The sequence below is a fragment of the Bicyclus anynana genome, chromosome 18 (assembly GCF_947172395.1).
Source record: "Bicyclus anynana chromosome 18, ilBicAnyn1.1, whole genome shotgun sequence".
Taxonomy (NCBI): Eukaryota; Metazoa; Arthropoda; class Insecta; order Lepidoptera; family Nymphalidae; genus Bicyclus; species Bicyclus anynana.
The window spans coordinates 8,562,529-8,585,866 of NC_069100.1; the positions used below are offsets into that span (position 1 = coordinate 8,562,529).

Consider the following 23,338-nt stretch of genomic DNA (forward strand, 5'->3'; position numbering starts at 1 on the left):
TGTAAAGTGATACTGTAATTTCAAATAAAAATATTCATGCACCAGCTCTTGATCTATAATACAATCTCTAAAGTATAGTATATCATAATTTATAAATTATTTACTTAAAATAATAAAGCCGATATTTTTTAAATACATAAAAAAGAAAATAGGTACAACAATAGCATTTTGGCTAAAGTATAGCCAAAGATATAAGCTGAAAAAGTGATGTAAACAAACTTTAACGTACTAGAATAGTAGTATATACTACTATACTGTACTAGTACTATAGTACTATGATGGCAGTAACTAGTCGAGGCCGAAGCCTTTAACCACAGACACGATAAAAAAACTGTTAAAAATAAATGACCCCATGCGGTTGTTTTAAAATTAAGTCATTAATCATACTTATATTGTATAGACTGTTAGAAGTGGGTACGACACTAGTACAATGCCCTAGTACAGTGATTCCCAACCTTTTTCAGCCACGGACCCCCTAGGAAATCTATCAGTTTTCACGGACCCCCTTAATAAAAAAATTAATGCGGGAATGGTGCCAGATAATACCTAGATTCATCTTCTTCACGCGCGCCTGAAACCCTATTCGTGTCCCGGTCATAGCCCGAGTAACGTCGCGTCGGTACTAACTGCCGCAAACTAACTACAATACTAACTGTCACAAGTAATTTCATGAGTGGAATGAAGTTGTTCAATACTTCAAATATTGCTTCACCTGTAGTGTGCGAAGGCAGAGGTAAACAAAATAAAAAATCCTCACTTGTACTGTTGTTGTGTTCGTAATGAACATATGCAAGCAAGTTTGCATCATTTCTCACATCTGTGCTCTCATCTAAAAATAATAAAATCTGCTTGCTTTAAGTAAGCGTAACGATTAGGTCCAGAGATGACACCGCGGACCCTCATACACATACTCGCGGACCCCCAGGGGTCCGGGGACCACAGGTTGGGAAACGATGCCCTAGTATACACGGATGCACCGCAAATGTCTTTGGTGGCCTTCGCGGAGCCTTTATTATTTAAGTTTCTTCACATTGCATTTCATATCTTTGGCGTTACATTAGATATGATAATTTAAAATGAATTATGTTTTAAAACTAACTTTGTACCACATATCTACTAAGCCGACTTGCCATTCTTTAGATATATTTTTTTAGCTTTAGATATATTCCAAATTAAAATTTTACAGTTAAATATTATTGATTGGAGGACATTATGTGGAAAACCCGACATGCTACATCAACTAATGTGGGCAAAACAAGCATACTTTAGTGACAGGCCTCCGTCCTTATGGGGAAGGGATATAGAGCTACACCCACCACGCTGGTTAAATGCAGGTTAGAGGAGATGATGGGGCAATGCTCAATTTTAATTAGAAATATATCACTGCATGCATTGAATATAACTATGTGTTACATTTTGTATGTATATCTTATGATAAAGTATTATATAACTAAAATCTAACTATATATACAAATATTTAAGTCACGTCCTATATACTCGTATATAGAACTTAAAAATGTTAGCTTGAAGACCAAGCCTGTTGTATGGAATGATTGTCGTTGAAATATCTGTCGGTCTAACATAAATCAACTATCAAGTTAATTTTCCATGAGTATCAAGTTAATCGTGATGAGACGCTCAACTCTTATATTTACGAAAATCCTTGATTCTGGTAGTAGGTAGTAGTAGTAGTGGTCTTACGTTACCGCTGATACCTAAAAACTTGTATTGCGCAGCTTAGCGCACGATATTCCGAAACGTCATAAAGATTGCAACTGACTATACAAACTTAACGATTTGGACTATTTAAAATTTTGTTATTCTATCTTTAGGTTTTTTGCGGTACTTTTCTATTTGCCTCATTATTCAACGAATTAAAACTTTTTTAATATCTAAAATAAATTTTTAAACCGTTAATATTTTACAGCCCAAAATTCCATCGACAATCATTCTTTTAATTCATTTTTAATAAATAAAACTAATTTAATATATATATGTAAAAAAACTTATAAAGATTGCACAATAAATACGTACACATAAGTTTACGTTTTTAGCACCTCCCACTTTAATTTTGTATACAATACATTAAACCAATTATCATGAGGCATTTGATATTTTATAGAGTAGCTAAACAGAATGTAATAAAACTATTACGATCGATAGCTTTAATGCAAGATATAAAAATAATTATTATAAAGGGATAATTTATTTTATTTGTGATTCACAAATATTTAATTATTTTAGAGTGTTAAAATATTTTTTATCGGAAACAATTAACTTTGGAATACTTTTCAAAAACAGTTAGTTTTGATTTTTATTGTTTTTAGATAGTTAATTATTATAATTATTTCCTGTACAATAAAAAATAAAATAGTGATATTAGGAAAATATTACATGAGGAAACTTTGTTTTTTAAATATTTTTTTAAAACTAAACTAGAAACACCAGTTTCTATTTTATTTAAAATTCTATAGATTTATTATTTTTTTTTCCTTATTATTTTTCTATATTGTTATTTGTGATAAAGTTTGCTTATATTTTTATTTTCCAGTTTTTATGTTTCCTCAAAATATATTTATCTATTAATTAAAAATAACTCACAAAATAACTTGAAACTATTCACTGTTGACTATAAAAATAAATAAAACCACTTTAGCGTCCATGTATGCGTACCATAAATAAACTAAACTTTAGTCCATATTATTTTCTAAATTTAGTTTAGTTTTAGTATGGCCAAAGTCATACCATAATAAACGCCCATTATTAACAGGCAAGAACAGGTAATATCTAACATAGCCGTATAAATAAATATAAACTCAATTAAAAACTAGTAAAAAAAATGACTAATATTTACATTTCATTCAAAGTACGCGTGTTTACGTTAAAAAAAATAAAGTCCATTATTTTGTACATTTAAACGAAATTAAATTATCTATGGCATTGTACTTTTAAATTAAAACCGAGATTTGATAAAGGCAGTCGCACATATAATATCGGATCCGATCATTTAACTACAGGGATTTTGTACTATTCAAATAGAAGCCGTAGGTAATTTCTTTTAGCCAGCGTGGGTCTAATCTTTTTCTTATTCTGAAAATATCAATTAAACTCAATAGTGAGATGATGATAATATAGATATGGTGATGGTGTACATTCAAATGATATATATAATGTAATTACTCTGCCTTTCATTTCAATTTCAATATCCATATAGATAAACGATAATCTCTTGATAAGTGTATTTTATTGTTATCATAATGTAAACAATACTGTCCTTCCAGTTTACATGGGGTATAAGTGACAGAAAGAGACAACAAATAGGAAATACTCCTACGCTCACTGTCGCAACCCTCTATTGTCATGGCTCCCTAATCACCCAGGCGAGGACTAAAATATATAGGCTGTCTATAGTTTTTGTACTATTATTTATTGTTTATTTATACATAAAGGTCATAAATAAATTACTGTAAAAATGGTATCGCAATCGATTCATACGACAATCGGATCCGACAATATGAAATGTGCGTGAACGCTTAAGAAGTGTTTAGGCGTATTTCTTTGGTGATATAAATAATACATAATACAAAAAGCTTGATGCCAATAGTGCTTTTCACCCACAACATCAAAGGCACCAGAATTTTTTAAAATATTCTTTTAACTAAATAAAATTAAATGGAAACAATATTTAATAAATATATTAAACACTAAATGAAGAAACTGACAAATTGATTCAGTGTGAAAGCGTAATGTGAAGTAAGATATAATGATGATTTTACTTTCGATTAAAAATATGTGTTGAAATAGTTTCAGTACATAGTTCTAAAAAAAACATACGAACTTTTAAGGCACTATACACATCTACGTAAGCGCACCAACCGTACCCATAAAATATTGCTGGCAGTATCTAAACAATTAACGATACACTATCCTAATGGGTCTGAATGAAACCAAACCTACGCCATCCCCATCCGCCTAACACTATTAGAACAATTATCCTACCATAATCCATATGCACTTATAATATTTAATCTATACTAATATTATAAAGAGGTAAAGTTTGTAAGTTTGTAAGTTTGTAACAATTTTTTGAAATGGGGTAATCTTCGGAACTACTAGTCCGATTTTAAAAATTCTTTCACCAGTAGAATGCTACGTTATCGGGGAGTGCTATAGGCTATATTTTATATTTCTATCATATATAACTACTGAGTTATCGCGGGTTTTCTCTTACAGGTCGGACCGAAAAACTTACTTATTCGCATGCGCTGCCTCAACCATTGCGTATAACTGAAATGAATGTATGGAGGCTTTTTGAACCTTTAAAAGTTCTACAAAAAAGTCCGCGACACCATATATCTATCTTTTATATTTTAGCAGATATAGTACCTTTAGTACTTTAATAAATTATTTAAATTTTAAATTAAGGTTTACGTCATTATTTACACAACTAAACTTAAATCCTTATCAAAATAAATTATTTAATAATCACAAGGATATTATAGAGATAAGATTTGCCCTTTACAGTATGTTAATTAGTTATATAGTTTCGGAGATAATACAAAATTTCTGAAAGTCGCAGAAATGCCGCTATATGACGCCCCGCGGTTTCAATTACGTGTTTCCCGTTCCCGTGTGAATATGAGAACTAGACATAGCCTATGACACTCGCAAATAATGTAGCTTTCTATTGGTAAAAGGATTTTCCAAATCGGTCCAGTAGATCCAGATATTACCCCCGACAACCACACAAACTTTACCTCTTTATAGTATTAGCATAGAAGTCGCTTGGGAAATTATAGTCTTTTGGTCATTGCACCACGCACAAAAGGCTGGACCAATTTTGCTGAGGGTAGGGATAGGATAGGGGTAGGGAAGGGGTAGGATATAGGTAGGGTAGGGGTAATTTAGGGAAAGTGTAGGGTAGGGTACGAATAAGGTAGGGGTAGTGTAGGGTAGGGACAAGGTAGAGGTAGGGGAAGGTTATGGAACGTATAGGGGAGGAGTAGAATAGGGGTAGGGTACGGGTTGGGTACGGGTAGGGTAGGGTTAGGGTAGGGGTAAGGTAGGGGTAGGGTAAGGGTAGATTAGGGGTAGGGTAGGGTAAGGTATGGATAGGGTACGGGTAGGGTTAGGGTAGGAGTAAGGTGGGGGGAGGGTAGGGTTAGTGTTAGCGGTAGGGTAGGAGTAAGGTAGGGGTAGGGTAGGGTAGGATTGTGTAGGTTTACGAGCAGGATAAGGTAGAGGTAGAGAAGTTTACATCAATTTTTACGCGGACGAAGTCGCGGGCGTCCGCTAGTATATTATAAAATTAATGGGCAGCTTTTGGGAAACTCTGCGACATCTTTTCTTCCGAAATTCTTCAGTGAAAGTCTTCGAACAGTGCGTGTTGCCAGTGACTTGCGGATCCGTGCCCTGGTCGCTAACTGTGGCCCTTATAAAAAGGCTCAAAGTGACTCAGAGCGCAATGGAACGAGCTATGCTTGGAATTTTTCTGCGTGATCGAATCAGAAATGAGGAGATCTGTAGAAAAACCAAAGTCACTGACATAGCTCAGCGAGTCGCGAAAGTCACATAGTTTGAAGAGCCGTTGGATGTTGGAATCCCAAGGTGCTGGAATAGCAACCCCCCACTAGTTGGACCGAGGACATCAAGCGGGTTGCAGAGAGAAGCTGGATGTTGGCGGCTCGAGACCGTTTTGTTTGGAAGCCAATGCAAGAGGCCTATGTCCGGCAGTGGACGTCCATCGGCTGGTAATGATGATGCACTTATTAAAACCAATGCATAGTACCCGAAGGAAGTATTTTTGATAATCTATTTTTTTTTATTATACGTCGTTAACGTTTGCTATCGATTTTTTGATTCTGCTATCAAATTATCTTATTCAAACACTGGCGTGCAGACAGGCTAAACAAAAAAAAAAAATATTTTAGTTTTTTTTTAAATTTTAAAACGTAAATATATTATCTAAAATAAATTAATGTCTTTGACTAGGATTTATTTAGGCTATTATTTCTTGTTACAATCGTCTATCGATTGGGATTCTTCGACTAACTTCTGTTACATCTGTTACAGTTACAATTCGCACGCAAAATAACAGGACGATTTTATGTTCTTATACAGGATGTCCCGTAATTCGAAAAAATCCGAAAAAAAAAATATAACTTGGTCACCCTAGGCATTTTTGGAAAACTATTCAAATTAGTTTTAAATAATTAGATGGTGTATCTACCGTTTGAGTTTTATCCATTAATTACGGAACATCCTGTATAGCATGGTCTGTGTGCTTGCTTAGATGTACGTACTCCCTTAAGTCCATTGAAAAAATTAGATTTTACTTTTTTATTACGCGATATATCTATAAAGGCATAATTTAGCAAACCAAAAGGTATATTGGCGTTTTATAAACATATTTTTTAATATTTTTATATGGTGATTGCAAGTGCAAACATCCCAAGTGTTAAGTCTTAAATACTTAATTATTATTATTTATTATTATTATAGGAAACAAATATTATGAGTATTTTGTTCGACTTACAACAGTAACGCCGATATTAGTCACTATATTTAATTAAATATTAAAAAATAATTTGAAAAAAACTATTAATAATAAAAAAACGAATTTTACAATAAATTATCGCAGTCAATATTATCAAATAAAAATATTGTTACTTTTATAACGTATCATTTCAAATATGTAACTTTACAAAATTCAAAAGAATTCAACTTTTTTCAATCTATTTAAAAGGCAGAATTTTAACAAATATCTAGATTTTAATGTCTAATGGACATTTGCAGGGTGATATTTTGAGATGCGTCAGTTGAGACAAGTTCTAAAATCATAGGCAAATCTTTTAGATTATAATATAAAAACAATAAATATTTTCTTTTCAAATTGTATAAACTTAAAATTGAATACATTGTTTGAATGTGGAAATTTTAAAATTTTCATATTCAAACAATGTACACAAAACCTAAGATGTAGAATCACAGTAGAGACTACAAAAACAAATTGATATTTCAAAATATCTTCCATTGCATAAATAACAAAAACTCATTTTGCACTATTGCTTACGTCTTTCAAACAATATCCAAACAAGCTCATCTCAGAAAATCACTCTATACATCGCTAGAAATTACATCAAAAATTTAATCAATAGTATCCATATTATGTATATAAACTAACCGAATCGCGAGTCATTTTGAGTCGATGTCTCGTTGATATAAGCTATTTGCCTAAGTAAGCGTTGATAAGTTTTAGTCCTTATTCACTGTAAAATACAGTTGTTTTTCCTTTGAATCTCCACGTTCGACAGGTTACGTTGGATTTCGTCATCTTCTGCTATCCTGTTGGCAATTAAGAATATTATCGAATTTGTTTTAAAGTAAGAAAGAAAGAGAAGACATCAGACACTAACCCAATAAGAAGGAAAGGAAAGGAAGGAATTTAAAGGAATTCCGGCGTTTCTACTTTGCGCTGTTGACAGAAAGGTCATAAGCCATGTTTGGTTATCAACCCATATTCGGTTCACTGCTGAGCTCGAGTCTCCTCCCAGAATGAGAGGTGTTAGGCCTTAGTCTACCACGCTGGCCCAACGCGGATTGGCAGACTTCACACGCAGAAAATTCTCTGGTATGAAGGTTTCCTCACGATGTATTTCTTCACCGTTAGAGACACGTGATATTTAATTTCTTAAAATGCACACAACTGAAAAGTTGGAGGACCGGATTCGAACCCACAAATATGGTTGCAATAAAATCACGTCCGCTAAATGAAACTAAAGAAATATGGTAAAACGCATTTTTGAATCATAAAAAATTCTAACTGCTAATATAGCTAATAAAGCAGATGACCTACTTTACAGACGAGCGATATCTTTAAAGAAGGTCAATTGTTATTTATTAGTAAAACTTAATATAATACAAGCCGGCCCGGCAAACATTGATTTCACTTTTCGGTAAAAATAGGGGTTGATGGAAAACAGGACGAAAATTTAGGGATACTTTATTTCTGCCGTAACGTTACCCTACCCTACTTTATTTCTACCCCTATCCTACCCTATCTTTCAAGTTGGATAAAACTGCACATGGTGTCCAAATTTTATTAAAATTGGTTAAGTTAAGGTTTAATAGTCCATCGCGGACAAACAAAGTAACTCGTAATTTACTCTTAGAGTATGTATTAAGGAGTGTCACAATCACGACAATTTTTGACGATTTTTGACGGCTTTTGACGGCCTCCGTGGCGCAGTGGTGTGCGCGGTGGATTTACAAGACGGAGGTCCTGAGTTCGATCCCCGGCTGGGTCGGTTGAGTTTTTCTTAATTGGTCCAGGTCTGGCTGGTGGGAGACTTCGGCCGTGGCTTGTTACCACCCTACCGACAAAAACGTACCGCCAAGCGATTTAGCTTTCCGGAACGATGTCGTGTAGAAACCGAAAGGAGTGTGGATTTTCATCCTCCTCCTAACAAGTTAGCCCGCTTTCATCTTAGACTGCATCATCACTTACCATCAGGTGAGATTGTATTCAAGGGCTAACTTGTAAAGAATAAAATAAAAATTAAAAATCAAATAAAATTATAAGACATCCTTATCCTTATCATCAAACATCCATAAAAAAGGGAAGTCAGAATTTTCGAAAAATGTCTACTCACGCTTTCTCCTGCTCGTCCATTTCTTGCACCAGGCGATCTCTTTCGTTCACAGCCGCCAGCAACTCCTAAGAACAACACAAGTTACATTCATTTCTAAAAGTCTAGATTCAATCCAACCTAATCGGTTTAATTTACATGACGGAGGTCCTCGGTTCGATCCCCGGCTGGGCAGATTGAGGTTTTCTTAATTGGTCTAAGTCTGGCTGGTGGGAGGCTTCGGCCGTGGCTAGTTACCGACAAAGACAAAACAAAAATTACCTGTAGCAACAGTCTTTCTCTTCTCTTTTGTCCAGGAGTCTTTCTCCACTCTTCTACACCCAAAGACAGACGCAACTCTCTATCTAGAAGCTCACATCTTCTACTAAGATCTTCCTCTTGTTCCCTGTAAAATAAAAAAAAGATCCACTTAGACAAATATTTTTAACACGCTTATATTAGCTTCACTTGTATGCAAGAAAATCTTGAAATCATAATTAGACCCACTTCCCGTCTTCGATTAGGATGAAATTTTGCACACGCTCTGATAACAATACATGACTAGCTAAGTCATTGCAAATCAAATATGGCGGCCTCCCCAAGATGGTGGACTGGCTGTTTGAAATCAACCCCCATGATATGGATGAAAGGGTTTGCTGTCAGGAATATGAAAAATTAGTCAAGTGACTTATATACAATACGGCGGACGTCCAAGATGGCGGACAGGCTCTTTGAAGTGCACCCTTTGAATATGGGTAATCAAGTACATTTTTAGTTTTTTAAACTATTAATTTTATTATTATTAGTTTGAAAGGAAAGAGGGTAATTTATAAATTGTGTCACAGCACAACATTCCAAGTAAGCTGCATTTCCTTAATGCCTCTAGCAGTCTAGTTAAGCCTAGAAAAGTCTCAACTCTTTTAACTTTTAAATATTTCTTATAAATAAAGGGAAAACAGAGCTGCATTTTTTTCTTATTTTAGCTTTTGGCCTTTTGGTTAATTTTGTGAAGAAAATTAAAAAAAACGGCACACAATTCTTATACAATACAGGAGGTAATTACTACCTACTATTATTGTATAATATATGCTATCAAAAAAGTTGCAGAACTGAAAAGACTTACAGAATGTTAAGTTGCATCTGTCTTCTTAGTAAAGCATTCTTCTTGTTGACGAGATTGAACCATTGCGACATCAGCCGGTCTTCCTCCTGACAACAATATCGTACAAGTATTTAATTTAATAATAAGAACGAATGAATGATAGAATAGATGCACCCATTCATTCGTTCAATTCACAATAAATATACAAACATGTGCGCAGAAAAACACAAACTATAACACAAAAATAACTTAGAAATTAATACACTATTGGCAGTCATCTTTACTAATAATATTATTAAATAATATTATAAAAAAATTTGTGGTGTTGTAAGGGGTAATGAATGATGAATCTACCAACCCGATTTTGAAAGTTCTTTTACCTCTAGAGAGCCACGAGTATTTATGAGTGTCATAGGCTATATTTTATCCCCTTATTCACACGGGAACGTTAACTATGCTGGTGAAACCGCGGGCTAGTGTCTAATAATCAAGATTATTATGTCAATCCTTCCTATCCCCTCTTTGCTCCGTTAAGGCTCCCCACTACTAGGGTTTGTGAGTTAACGTAATTCAAGGGTAAAGGAGATAAGGTAATAAGGAAAGTTAAGAAAAAGGAAAGAAAGGAATGGTACCGGATTACGAGGGATATGTACACACGCAAGGAATAGGTGCCTCCATTTGATCTGAAAGAATATGTCATGTCAGTATATCAAATATTATAAATACATAGACTTAAAAGATATCTAATATTATTAACAACATTTTAAGACGTCTATCGAGCAAACTCAGTGAGGTGATACACTGACAAATGCAATGATTTCCCACTAAAGTGCATTATACACAAACGGAATACAGTAGAACTGCATCGCCACAGCAAAATGGACAGCTGCGCCACTACTTGAGTGGAAACCATCGCCTTAACGGCGGGACCGGGATCAATGCTGATTATACTTATTTGAAAGAAAGAAAAAAACGTTTATTTTAAAATTGTGCCACAACGCCGAAGCATCGATGCAGCGTCCGATGCCTCAACCACCTGAGCAAGGCAAGACCAAAATTTAGGTAGCAGCAGCATCAAACACCACACTGTCATGTTTGGCATATTTGATACTAGAGGACGCCCGCGACTTCATCCGCGTTGAATTCAGTTTTTCACAAATCCCACGGGAACCATGAATTTTTGATGATGGAACCGGGACGAAAGTCGCCTATGTATTAATCCAGAGTAAAAGCTATTACCATTCCGAATTTCAGCCAAATCGCTTCAGTAGCCTCAGAACAAAGGAGGAACAAACATACACACACGCACGCATGCACGCACGCACGCACGCACGTACACACACACACATACACACACACAAACTTTCGCCTTTAAAATATTAGTGTGATCAGTGTGATAATCATAATAGTTAAATATATTAATCAGTAGCACTTCGCAGTATGGTTTCCAGATGATGTGCAGTTGGTACAGCAAATTTGCTCCTGGGGAACCTGAGAAAAAAGGAAGACTCTCTAAAGGCGTTGGCTCGCTGAGACTATGACCTCAGTTTTCAAGGTCGTATATCAGTTCTGACTTCCCGGTGGCCGTCTTCTTCATCAGATGACATGACAGGGCTAATTTGTCATTCAATAAAACAATTAACAAACAAGAAAAAGTTAGTCACAAGCAAAGCAAGGAGCCGCTGAACGCAGCCGGGTACCTCAGTGTTGTCGGCGGCGTCCATGACCCTGCGCAGCTGCTTCTCCAGCGCGGCCGCCTTCTCGTCGATGGCGCTCTGCTCCTTCTCCAGCGCCTCCAGCTCGCTCGCGATGTACGACCCCGTCTCGCGACCCTGAATTCACCATAATACATTAATACTAGCGGACCATGTCAAGCTTCGCTTTGACTTATGTGCACTTCTTCCCTATTCCTACACCTACCCTACCCCTTTAGGGGTTTGAAAAATAGATATTGGCCGATTCTCAGACCTACTGAATATGCATATAAATTTTCATAAGAATCGGTCAAACCGCTTCGGAGGAGTATGGGAACAAACTTTGTAACACAAGAATTTTATACATTTAAGGAAAGAAGGATAGAGTGGTTTATTGATTAGCATGCCACCCACGACAGTATCTCGTCAAAACAAATACGGAACTATCGCCCTCTCTTTCGTTGCGTTGGGACAAAAGAGAAAGCAATATTTCCGTTTCGGCCGCAATTGGTCGAATTGTCTTCAGATGTCGTGGCGCGGATTTTAGGCCTAGTGAAGTACTCATAAATTACCTGAGGTGTTAAGGGAAAAGACAAAGGGTCAATTGGAATCTAACTCAATGGCACGCGGCAGAGAATGGGATATCGGCAAATACATACATATCACGTATTTTTTCTTTGCAAAATCCATTCTAATATTATAAATGCGAAGGTAAAGTTTCTCTGTCTGTCTGTTACCTTTTCATGGCTAACTACTGCACCGATTTGGATGAAATTTTGTACACAGATAAATACCTTGGAGCAGAACATAGATTACTTTTTCATCATCATGTCGGCCACTGCAGAATATAGGTCTTTTGTAGGGAGTTTAAAACTTCACGATACTGAGCCACCTGCATCTAGCAAATTCTTGCGACTCGCGTGATTTCGTCAGTCCAACTGGTGGGGGGTCGACCAACACTACGCTTTCTAGTGTGGGGCCCCCATTCCAGCACCTTGGAACCCCAACGGCCATCGGCTTGGACAAATCCATGGTTCCCGAGGGATTTCAAGCGAACTGAGTCGTTGGAGACCGCTAGTATAATATAAGTGGGCATTCAATCCAAACAACCAATGGTTGGTTGGTTGGTTGGTGGTGGTGTATCCAAACAACGTGCAGCACACATCGGACAACAACACTCCAAGAGGCGTTCGGCGACCTGGGCGGCCTGCTAAGCTTCTGGAGAGAGCTCGGTTGGCTGGAATGACTCCAGCGGGGACCAGCACCAAAAGGACCTACGCCCAACCCTAGTGGCCTAGTGGTCTAAAAAGAAGTAGGCATTCATCGGCTGAGAATGTTGATGACGATGATGATGTTACCTGTTCCAGTATGTTGAAGTGTTCGGGCGACAGGCGGTCGGCGAGCGCGGCGAGGCGCTGCGGCGACGGCGGCGTGACGCTGCGCGCGCTGCGACTGTCCTCGCTCGCGTGCTCTGTGTCACAGCATCATCATTAGCCTATGCTAACATTGGATGAGGACAGACACCACGTTCTGTGGGAATGTCCTCTCTACGAGGACTTACGGCTCGAGACGCTAGGCGGAATCGAGCGCGCGGAGGCGGGGCCTGTCTAGTACATGGACCTCGTTTCCTCGGAGGCAAACTTTCATCGGCTCTGCGGGAGTTCGCGCACCGGTGGCACAAGAGGCGACGTGACTCGGAGCGCATTAGTGCCAGTGGAAGGTCCTCGGGGAACGAGGGGAGTCTCCTACTCAGACCAATTATTGTATAAGACCTGCCTCGCTAGACGTTACTTTTCTGTCAAAGTATATGATCAACGATCTAATGCGATTATAAAAACTGTCTCTATTCTATCGATGTTAAATAGCTGTAATCGTGTTCGTCGGTTAAAGACCTCCGTAAAAATACCTTTTTGTGTAATTGAATTGTGTAAAAAATGGGCAATAACTTCTAGTTTAGTATAAGATATGTATCAAATCTAAGCTCGTTTTCTTCAGAAAATGACAAACAATTGTGTTCGTGACTGAGTGCGATACAGGTCCTTCTATAATTGGTCTGAGAGTCTATTAGATAGTGGTGTAGCTACTCCAGAAGGGGGAGAAAGCGTATTACGGGACAAGGACGAAGAGTAAAGAATTTGTAGGGAGTCAAGAAGGCGGCCCGAGAACACGCGAAGAGGACGCTGAATCGGCCCGAATGATGGCGAAGTCGTAGGGGCCATGAGAGGCGGTGGGTTGTCCCTAGCCTATGCTAACAGCCCAACTACTATGCTACTAGGCCAGTCTCAGACACTCAGCTTTGCAGCCGATTTATAAAAGAGGAACAAACACACACACTTACACACAAACTTTCGCCTTTATAATATTAATATTTATTATTTATTTTATTTATTTATTCATTTAAGTTACATTTCCACATGTCATAAATAAAAATGTCATAATTATAACAAATGGAACCCTGTGAGGGTGTTGTAACTACAAAGTAAAATTTAACTTACCTTAACATAACATAAGATAAGATAAGTAGAGAGGCGGATTTATTGTTTTTCGGTCAAAAAATCATTAATTTTATAATATACTTTTTCAAGCAAAAAGTTTTTTAATGTTAATAAAAACTCATTAATGTTTTCCTTTTTCTTAATGTTTTGCGGTAATTTATTATATATTTTTATGCACATTTTGTGCGGGCCAGTACTGTGCATTTTTAAATTTGACTTTGGCTGTACCAAGTTAAATTTACGCGCGCTCCGTAATTTATTTTTTCATGGCAATTCATTTAATTTTCGAAAAAAATCTGGATTTTTCATAATATGTAATGTGATGTGATAATTTCTTGGAAACAAAACGTCAATAGCCCACCCAAGACCTCATTGGTCTGAAGCCACACATACCAACGAATACACAACAAACAAGCACAGATATCTTCATTTCATTATTTTCCCTCTGTTTACGTTTCATACATTAGAAAAAATAGGTTAATTCTCACCAGATCTATCAGGACTTGCGGCACTTTTCCTCGAGCCGGGACTGGAAGGCGCGGAATCAGGTCTGGGCACCAGGCCCTCTAAGCTCTCCACACCGCCCGCTGCGATATCAAATTAATACTTAATTTGACGGTTACTTGAATAGTACATTATGATATAAGTTCGGTAAGTTGAAAAATACAGCCGAGGCGATATTGTTAGCTCGAGCCGTAGGCGAGAGATTGTAAGGAAGCAGAGGCTGTAATTATCAAAGCACAAACAAGATTTATAACACATTTGCGAGAAACACACTTTCTGAAAATTAAATTGCATCTTTCCCTGTTTTCCATATGACATTTTGATACACTTATAAAGTATCTATCGGTCGATTTTTCGGGCACGAGGATTAGAGTAGCCCTTTTACGCTACCTTTGGGACCTCTAACGGTGTCGAATTAATAAATTAAACACTACTTGACATTTTAAAATTAAAACAGTCCAACAAAAAGAAAAAGTGCTCAAAATAATTTTTACTTTTGCGCAGATAGCGAAGTGAACAAAATGCACTATAACAGCCAGTATTACTAATAAAGTAAATTAATACTCGTATTTTTATGCTTCTGTTAAAAATAAATATTTCGATACATTTGTGACATACCTGCAGCCAGTTCTTCCAATACAGACTCTTTGGTGATGATTTCCACGGTACCACGCGTTCGCGACGGTGACAGAGGGGACGTTGGGCTGTAGATATATCATATAATAATTCGTAAAATACTGAAAGATCCGTTATTAGTTATAAATATTATAACTAATCCTCTTCATTAAATGTTCCTCGCGGAAAAACATTTTTTACCGACTTCAAAAAAAAAGAGATTTTCAACGAGTAGGTATGTATGTAGGTATGTTTTATTTTTATGTTACTTCATAACTTCGTAATTACTTAACCAATTTCGGATTTTTTGTTGGAAAGAGTATACTTCCAGATTGGTCCCATTTAATTTTCATGAAAATCGATTCAGTAGTTTTGTATTAAAATGAAAAATGAATTTTCCCGTACTGTGGCACATTCATTACTTAAACTAGGACACACTAAAGACAGAAAAACAAAATATTTTTAACTTACAACAGACTTCTAAATCATAGAAATAAACTAAAAAGCGAAAAATAACACCGTATGTGCTATTTTTCGCTTTTTAGTTGTTGAAGGCGGTGCCGACACAGTGATGCATTAACTCAAGCCGTTTAAATCATGAAGTTTTAGGATTTTCAGACAGTTCTTTGTTGTGGTTCTTACAGAAACGGCTTTAATTAATACGCCACTGGCTTGGCACCGCCTTCATTTTTCGCTTTGTAGTTAATTTTTGTGATTTTGAAGTTGGTTGAATTTTTTCTGTATAAAGATTTTATTATAACAGATTTTTGTATAATTTAAGTTTGTTTGAGTAACTTAGCACCAGTTTAACTTTAAAATAACAATATCATTCAACTTTCTGACACTAATTACTTAAACATAGATTAATTTAAAAAAGCAGACTAATTTCTTTAACATCTATTAAGTTAAATTTGAAGCTGCAAGCTCAGCCAAGTATTCTGTAGTCCGTAAGTTGTCTGCTACTTCTCCTTAATATTTAATTTTTAAATCAGCAGTACATTTTACACGACATGAAATTTATAATAGCTCGTACTTAAAAAATTATTTCAATTTCAGAATGGAATGTATCAATTAAATTTACCTGACAATGCCTGCTCTTGCATCAGCTATCAACTTTCTCGCTCGTTCGCGTAGCATCGCCTGTCTTTCCTCTTCTGTTACCGGCTTTACAATAAAACCAAAATAATTTTAATCATCAATACAGTCTATCTAGGAAGTCCGTTTAGATTTGGATGCAGTAAGAACATACGGCCAAGCGATTTTACGTTTCGGTACGAATTACGATGCCGCATAGAAGCCGTCAGAGGTATGGATAGAATAACTAACTCTTCCAAGTAAGTTCGCTTCCATCTTAGACTGCATCGTCACTTAACATCAGGTGAGATCGCAGACAAGGGCTAACTTGTCATAGAACAATGTCATGTCATAGAAAAAAAAAAGAATTGTCGTAGTGTAGATGACTGATAAAACGTAATGTTACAAGTTCCTCGATTACAGGTGGAATTAACAATCATTATTTATGTTATTGTGGAGAGAAGGCATCAGTGTATGGTATAAATAAGAGGGTATCTGATGACTTCAGCTCAGTGGACTGTTAGGCAGCGTAGATACCGTCACGTTGCCAGTCGCGTTAGTGATTTTGTGCAATGATATTTTGTGTTGTGATTGTCGATAATTTTGAGAGTTCTAAGTACTGTTTGTCATAAATTGTTTAGTGTGGGCATGGAGAACATGTCAGACAGGGAAGGTGAATGTTTTTGCATTTTTAAAGGATTCTTTAAACCTACTCTTAAGTCACACGTCCTGGGACCTACTCGAGGTGTTTCCTCTACCACAAAATAATGGTGCAATCAATGTCGCAGCTACTCGTCACTATGTGTGCATAAACTCGTTCGTTTAGTAAAAGAACGTTCCTTACGTTTTACACACCAACGCAATGTCTGCCAACTGTCTACCGGCAAACGCTTGTCTGTATACCTCACTGCTATATCCAAAGCAAAACAGACTTCCAAAACACACAGACAACGTGTATAATTATTATTCACCTCACAAAAATTAACAAAAATTTTAATAGACAAATTAAAATAGCACAGCTTAATATAAATGTTTAAGACAAAATGCACCAAAAAAAAAAATGGACACATTACATAATTTCTAAGCACAAGTTCCCAAATCACAAATCCCTCACAAAATATTTCCCAACTATTCAAAAAATTCAAGCTCAAAATCTACAGCAAACCATTTTCTACTAAAATACAAAATACAAACTTTAATGGGATTATGTAGTTCGATAGAGTAAAGGTGACTTATTAATGCTAATCTTCTTTAAAATTACCTTTTTAGGACTTCCCACGTCTCCATTTTTGACTCCATTATAAATTTCACTTTTTTCGTCACCCTCTTTACTGTTCTGCCGTTTAGTTTTGTCCTTTTCCCTCGCCTCGCGTTTCGTGGCTTCCAGCAGCTGTCTCGCTCTCTCTTTCAATTCGTCATGACGCGATAACAATTGCTGGCCAATCGGGAGTGACCACACAGCAAGCGCGCGATATTCGACCAATCACATCGAAGCAAGCGTTACGGTGTCGACCAATCAAGCGCACACACAAACCGTTCAAAGCGATGATTCGTATCGGGAATGGAAAGAAATGAAGTTATATTGAATTTTTTTTCTACAAATTTTTCGTGACATGTTACATGTGATGTTGGTGATTTATTGAAGAAATCTAACAATATTAAAACATCACTAATTATGTTTTCAGTTAACCACAAAACTAACCTCAATCATTAATACATTAATTTGAAAAAAAAAAACTATTTTTACTAAACTGTATATGTATACTGAATATTTCAATGAACTCTAAAGTATAGCTTACAATCTAAAATAATTTGCTAACGTAATATTTCATTCACATTAAAATATTTGTAGTAATCAATTCGAACCATCAATTTTGAAATTATAAGAGATCGTGATCGTCAGATTTGTCTTTGTTAGATTTGACAAGTCAACTCATGATTTACATAAGCTTATTCCTCATTGAGTTATTGTACTGCCTAACTAGAGAACTTACTACTACTAGCGAAGTTACCAGTCTTCAATACTGTGTTCTGTTCAACTGCGGCGATATCGCCGCACTTCATAGTACATCATGGTGCTTACGACGTTTGGGTCGTATTAAAACTATCCCTACTAATATTATAAATGCGAAAGTATCTCTATCTATCTGTCTGTCTATCTGTTACCATTTCACGGCTGAATCACTGAAGCGATTAGAATGAAGTAGAAAGATAAATTGATTACATTTTTATCACGAAAAAATCTATGGTGCCGGGATTTGTAAAAAAACCTAATTTCACGGGAAAGGGAACGTGGGCGTCCATTAGTATTTTATAAGCGAGCGAGATATAATAGTATAGGTAGACCTACCTAATGTGTTGGCGCTGCATTAAATAGTTCATGTTTTAGTACAAGATCCGGCATAAGGAATATATACCCTCATCCGTAATGTATTTGTAATCAGAAATAAATGATAGAAAATATTCGTATTGACACATTGCAAATAGGTTGTCTAGTTAAATCGCGCCCAGTGTGTATTATTTTTTTATTAAATTTATTTAATCTACTTCCCACTTTGCTTAATAAATTAAAAATCGTACACTAGTTAAAATATACCCAAGATAAAAAAAGAAAACGTAAAGGTTGCAATTGTAGGGTTGCCAGATATAAACATTTAATTTAAGTTATATAAATTAAATACCTTTATCATTTATTAAGTCGTCTAATACGTCAAATGCAAGCTTATATTATGCCTATTTTAACCGTGTTAAGTTTTTTTTAATCTAGTTCATCGTTTATTAGATTTTGCATGAAAAATCTGTTTGGCCGCAATTTAACTAGGCAACCTATTTGCAATGTGTCACTGTAAATATTATCTATCATTTAATTCTAATCACTAATAAATAACTGATGAGGGTATATATTTCTAATGTTGGATCTTAGATCACTAGTTCATATAACTCAATGATATTCTTCCTTAATATGAATGAAACATACTCTCATTTTATCAATACAAAACTCTTCTATTAACCGTAACGAAACTAAGGTAACTACTAAATCCTTTTAGTTCTTTATAATAAACTAAAAATAAAACCAACTATAAATAACATCACAAAAGCCACCCTTATATGACAAACAAACCAACTTACCGGCGTTGGTTTTGGTAATTCAGGCGTCACTGGTTTAGGTTTTTCTGGTATGGATCCATTGGTTACTATTTCTGGTTGTTGAATGGTTAACGGGTCTGTAATAGCTGGCTCTATTGTTGGTTTCTGTTCTGGTTTTACTGTAAAATAATAAAAATAAAATGGAAAAATATAATATTTACTATTTGAAACTACAAAGGCAAGGAACAATTAAGTCTTACCACCATTCGCAATATCATTGGTATTTGTGTTAGTAATTGTATTTGTAGGCGGAGGAGGAGGCTCCTCCTCATCGTCTGAGGCGAAGGGATCCGTAAACTCCTTCCGCGTCATCAACTTTTCAGGCCTCGCGGGTATTGGCTGAAAAATTAAAATTATTGGAGTGAAAATAGTAAAGTAAAGTAGTGTAGGGGTAGGGTAGGGTAGGGGGTATGGGTAGGGTAAAAGTATTACAAACAATCTTACACTAGAGACTGTCTGTATGTAACCTTAAAAACAAAGTACACAGCTCAGCATAATATGTTGTTAGAATAATATACCTCGTTGGCCTTGAGCGGGTCAGCGAACCACTTGGCGGTAGGCTTCTCCCGCTCCTTGGCCGGCGACAGCATCTTGCCGAGGATGGTCTTGGACTGCAGCAGCATGTCGCGCACGTCGCGCATTGCGGCCGGCGACTTGTCCGGCGAGCGCTCCTGCGACTGGCGCGACTCCTGCGAGCCTTGCGACCTGAGCACAAGACAGTCGCAAAGTCATAAACAATCGCACAGATAACATTAACAATCAGGTCCAAAGGACTATCAATAAAGTATAACGTGACGGGTAGCAGCGACAGTGATTGTACCATCATTTTGTGGTAGAGGAAACACCTCGAGTGGGTCCCAGGACTTGTGACCTTGGATGTCGGTTTAAAGGATCTCTTTACAATGCATTAACACTCACCTCCCCTGCCCAATGTTCTCTATGCCCACACTAAACAATTTATGACCAATAATTACACCACCACCACAAAGTGGATCATTTCAGTTCAGTTCATTTCAGATTCTTCGATTCCGGAGGGTGTGGGTCCAGGGCATGCACTTCCAACTTTTCAATTGTGTGCATTTTAAGAAACTAAATAAGTGATAAAGTTTTCAAAGCACAAAAGAAGTGTATTAGATCAATATGGCATTTAAGTCCTACAGTTTCGTGTAAACCATATTTTGAAAAATTTAAAATTATGACCTGCCCATGCCTGTATATTTATGAGGTACTAGTGTTTATGAAAACTAATAGTCAATTGTTTGAATATTCAGATAGTAAACGCAGAAAAAATAAAATCTGTTACACATGGCATAAAACATCTTTATATAATAATAGCATATTTCACATGGCGCCTAAATTGTACAATAAACTGCCTCCAGAGTTAGCCGACAGAAACTTGAGTGCTGCCGGATTTAAGAATAAGATCAAAGAATTTTTGCTCAAGAAATGTTATTATTCTATTAAAGATTATTTAATTGACATTTTTTAATAAACTTTGACGTAATTTATTGACACTTTAGAGAATAAGAGAATAGTGCGCATATGATATTGTAAAAAACTAATTTAATATTGTATTTATTTTGACTAGTGATTTTTAGATAGTGTTTTAAGAAATTTGCATGCCAGTATATGGCGAATTGTATAATGTACCTATTTCAACATTTATTGTATACCAGCTAATGTAACTGTACAATTGCAAATAAATAAATTGAATTGAATTGAATTAAATATCACGTGTCTCAAACGGTAAAGGAAAAACATCGTGACTGTGACAGACTTCACACAAGAAAAATGTCTGAGCATTTTTCTTAATTCTCTGCGTGTGTGAACTCTGCCAATCCGCATTGGGCCAGCTTGGTGGACTATGGGCCTAACCCCTCTCATTCTGAGAGGAAACTCGAGCTCAGCAGTGAGCCGAATATGAGTTGATAAAACACAATGAGACATCAATTCAATAGATGCAGTTTGTATAAACATGTTTGATTTATGATTATTATATTTTTGACAGAAGGGTAGCAAGGCAGGTCCTATAGAAGGTAATTTGTCTGTTTGTACTATATTTATATGTATTCTGCGGTATAACTCACACGGGGCGCGGGCGGTCGGCCATGTTGCGCGAGCGACGCGTGCTCACTTCTCTGCTGAACAGCTCAGCGGGCATGGACGCGTCCGTGTCGTGGCGTCCCACCATGTACGACGACTCCGCCTCGTCGTTGCCTAACAATATACGTTAATTAATTTAATTTTGCAAAAAGTTCTGACTCAATTTAAATGTAGAAAACTTCAGTATCAGGTGTCAGAATGTGTATTGGATGTTGTAGCAAGCAAGATACTCACCCAATTGTTCAACTTGCAACTCGTTGCCCGTAAAGTACGCACGCAGTTGAAACAGGTACGTCATAATCTGTAAGAGAGTTTCCAACATTTAAGTATCTCGGAACGTAGACTTGATAGTCCAATATGAGACGTATTATTGCAACCAGATACAAATAAATTTTGTTTGTGGCGTTGTGCTTACTATTATAAAGGTAAGTTATACTGCGATTTGTGCAAGCGGAATCCAGAAGAAAGTTCGGTTATGCCAGTCAAATCAGACACATTCCAGACATTGAAGCCAAAGTGTCGTTTTTGACGGACATGTCAAATAGGCCTAGAATGCTTTAACGATATATCCAGTAAAATAAAAAAAATGTTGACCAATATCGGCAGAGTTATCCCAGACCCAGCACTTTCGCCCCAACGCAACAAGAGTAAGCGATATTTTCGACTACTGGTCGACAATATGTCATTTTGTCTTCACGTAATAAATCATTTCCTTCTTAGGTCTTGTAGGAGGATCATCACTAAGGCATTGAGGCCTATAGTTAGCGACCAGTAAAATACTGTAGAAAGAAAATAGAAGTTGGGCAGTAAGAGACGAATAGTAGTCGTATAGTAGTATAGTATAGTAATAGTAAAGTCGTATTACCAGAAGAATAATGAAATCACAAGTGAAAGAACACAAGAGGAGAAGAAATCTAATAAAGACATGGTTGGAGTGTGGAAGATTGACTTATTTCACCGACCCCAATTAAGTGGGATAAGGTAAAGGACATGATGAAACTACTCACCGCAAGTTTATCAGGCACCGGCGGCTTGCACACGTCCGCGGCCGTGAGCACTTGAGCGATGCCGAGCCGTGCGCTCGCCTCCAGTGCGGTGCGCACGTTCACCTCCGCCTCCTCTGCTTGCAGTCCGGAGAAGTCTCTGACACACAAATCATTCTCATCAATTTTAACGACACAGAATGGCTCTTGGCTTGAGCTTGACTACAATCATGTTTGATGCAAAGCAACGATGAGGTCTAAAATGGGACGCGCTTTCTTAGAAAGTGCCTGTGGACTGTATATCCATAAGTCGCTGGTTCAGATCCGGCTCGAAGGACCAAATATACTCCGAGCTGGTTTTAAATATATAGGCTGGTTTTCTTCGTATTTATTGAAGTACAAAAAAGACCAAACAACAAAATGTATAGCTGGTGGACAGGTTGGTGATGCGGGCAGTACCTGTACTCTGATGGTGACGTCAACTCACATGAGGTCGGGCCGGTAGTGGTGGATGATGGCGCAGAAGGCGAGCCCGTTGCGGAAGCTGGTGGACAGGTTGGTGACGCGGCAGTAGCTGTACTCGCGTGTCACACTGCTGCACCACTCCAGAAGATCTTGGACCTTTAGACGAAACAGAGATATAGGGTTCATTTTGACGTGAAACGTCTTAATGTCACTTACAACGTGAAATTCATAGACGTTGCAGGGGCACCCCCAGGAGACCATTCCGACTACGCGCTAAGTGTCGAAATTTCAAACTCATAGAGTTTAATTTCGTCACTAAGCGGATGAACGATCCCCTGGGGGCGCCCCCACAACATCTACGAATTCCATTGTTAGTAAATTAGAAAAGCGAACCATAACAAAGAAGGCTATAATATGTTAATCTAGTAAGAGAAATGTAAAATAATATTGTGTAATATTGTTTTTCTCGATAATTCTCAGATGAGGGGATTTTTCCATCTTCCTGAAATCTTGTCGGTGTTCTTACACA

General features: G+C 36.9%; 1 protein-coding gene across 2 annotated transcripts in view; it reads right to left on the reverse strand.

Moving 5' to 3' along the window:
• Positions 1-595: 595 nt before the first annotated feature.
• The window catches only part of LOC112057004 (EH domain-binding protein 1), a 32,020-nt gene continuing 9,277 nt past the window's right edge, over positions 596-23,338 (reverse strand). The window contains exons 9-25 of one of the 2 annotated variants that reach the window (XM_052886905.1): positions 22,832-22,965; positions 22,369-22,504; positions 21,596-21,662; positions 21,346-21,475; positions 19,777-19,963; positions 19,459-19,597; positions 19,241-19,377; positions 17,373-17,546; positions 16,119-16,201; positions 15,041-15,126; positions 14,407-14,505; positions 12,782-12,894; positions 11,430-11,561; positions 9,751-9,836; positions 8,910-9,033; positions 8,652-8,716; positions 596-7,344 (exon numbers count right to left, since the gene is read on the reverse strand). In XM_052886905.1, the coding sequence (XP_052742865.1) occupies positions 7,266-7,344; positions 8,652-8,716; positions 8,910-9,033; positions 9,751-9,836; positions 11,430-11,561; positions 12,782-12,894; positions 14,407-14,505; positions 15,041-15,126; positions 16,119-16,201; positions 17,373-17,546; positions 19,241-19,377; positions 19,459-19,597; positions 19,777-19,963; positions 21,346-21,475; positions 21,596-21,662; positions 22,369-22,504; positions 22,832-22,965 (1,971 nt within the window). In that variant the 3' untranslated portion in view covers positions 596-7,265. The remainder of the gene's footprint in view (positions 7,345-8,651; positions 8,717-8,909; positions 9,034-9,750; positions 9,837-11,429; positions 11,562-12,781; positions 12,895-14,406; positions 14,506-15,040; positions 15,127-16,118; positions 16,202-17,372; positions 17,547-19,240; positions 19,378-19,458; positions 19,598-19,776; positions 19,964-21,345; positions 21,476-21,595; positions 21,663-22,368; positions 22,505-22,831; positions 22,966-23,338) is intronic. The other variant, XM_052886906.1, reaches the window with a different exon arrangement.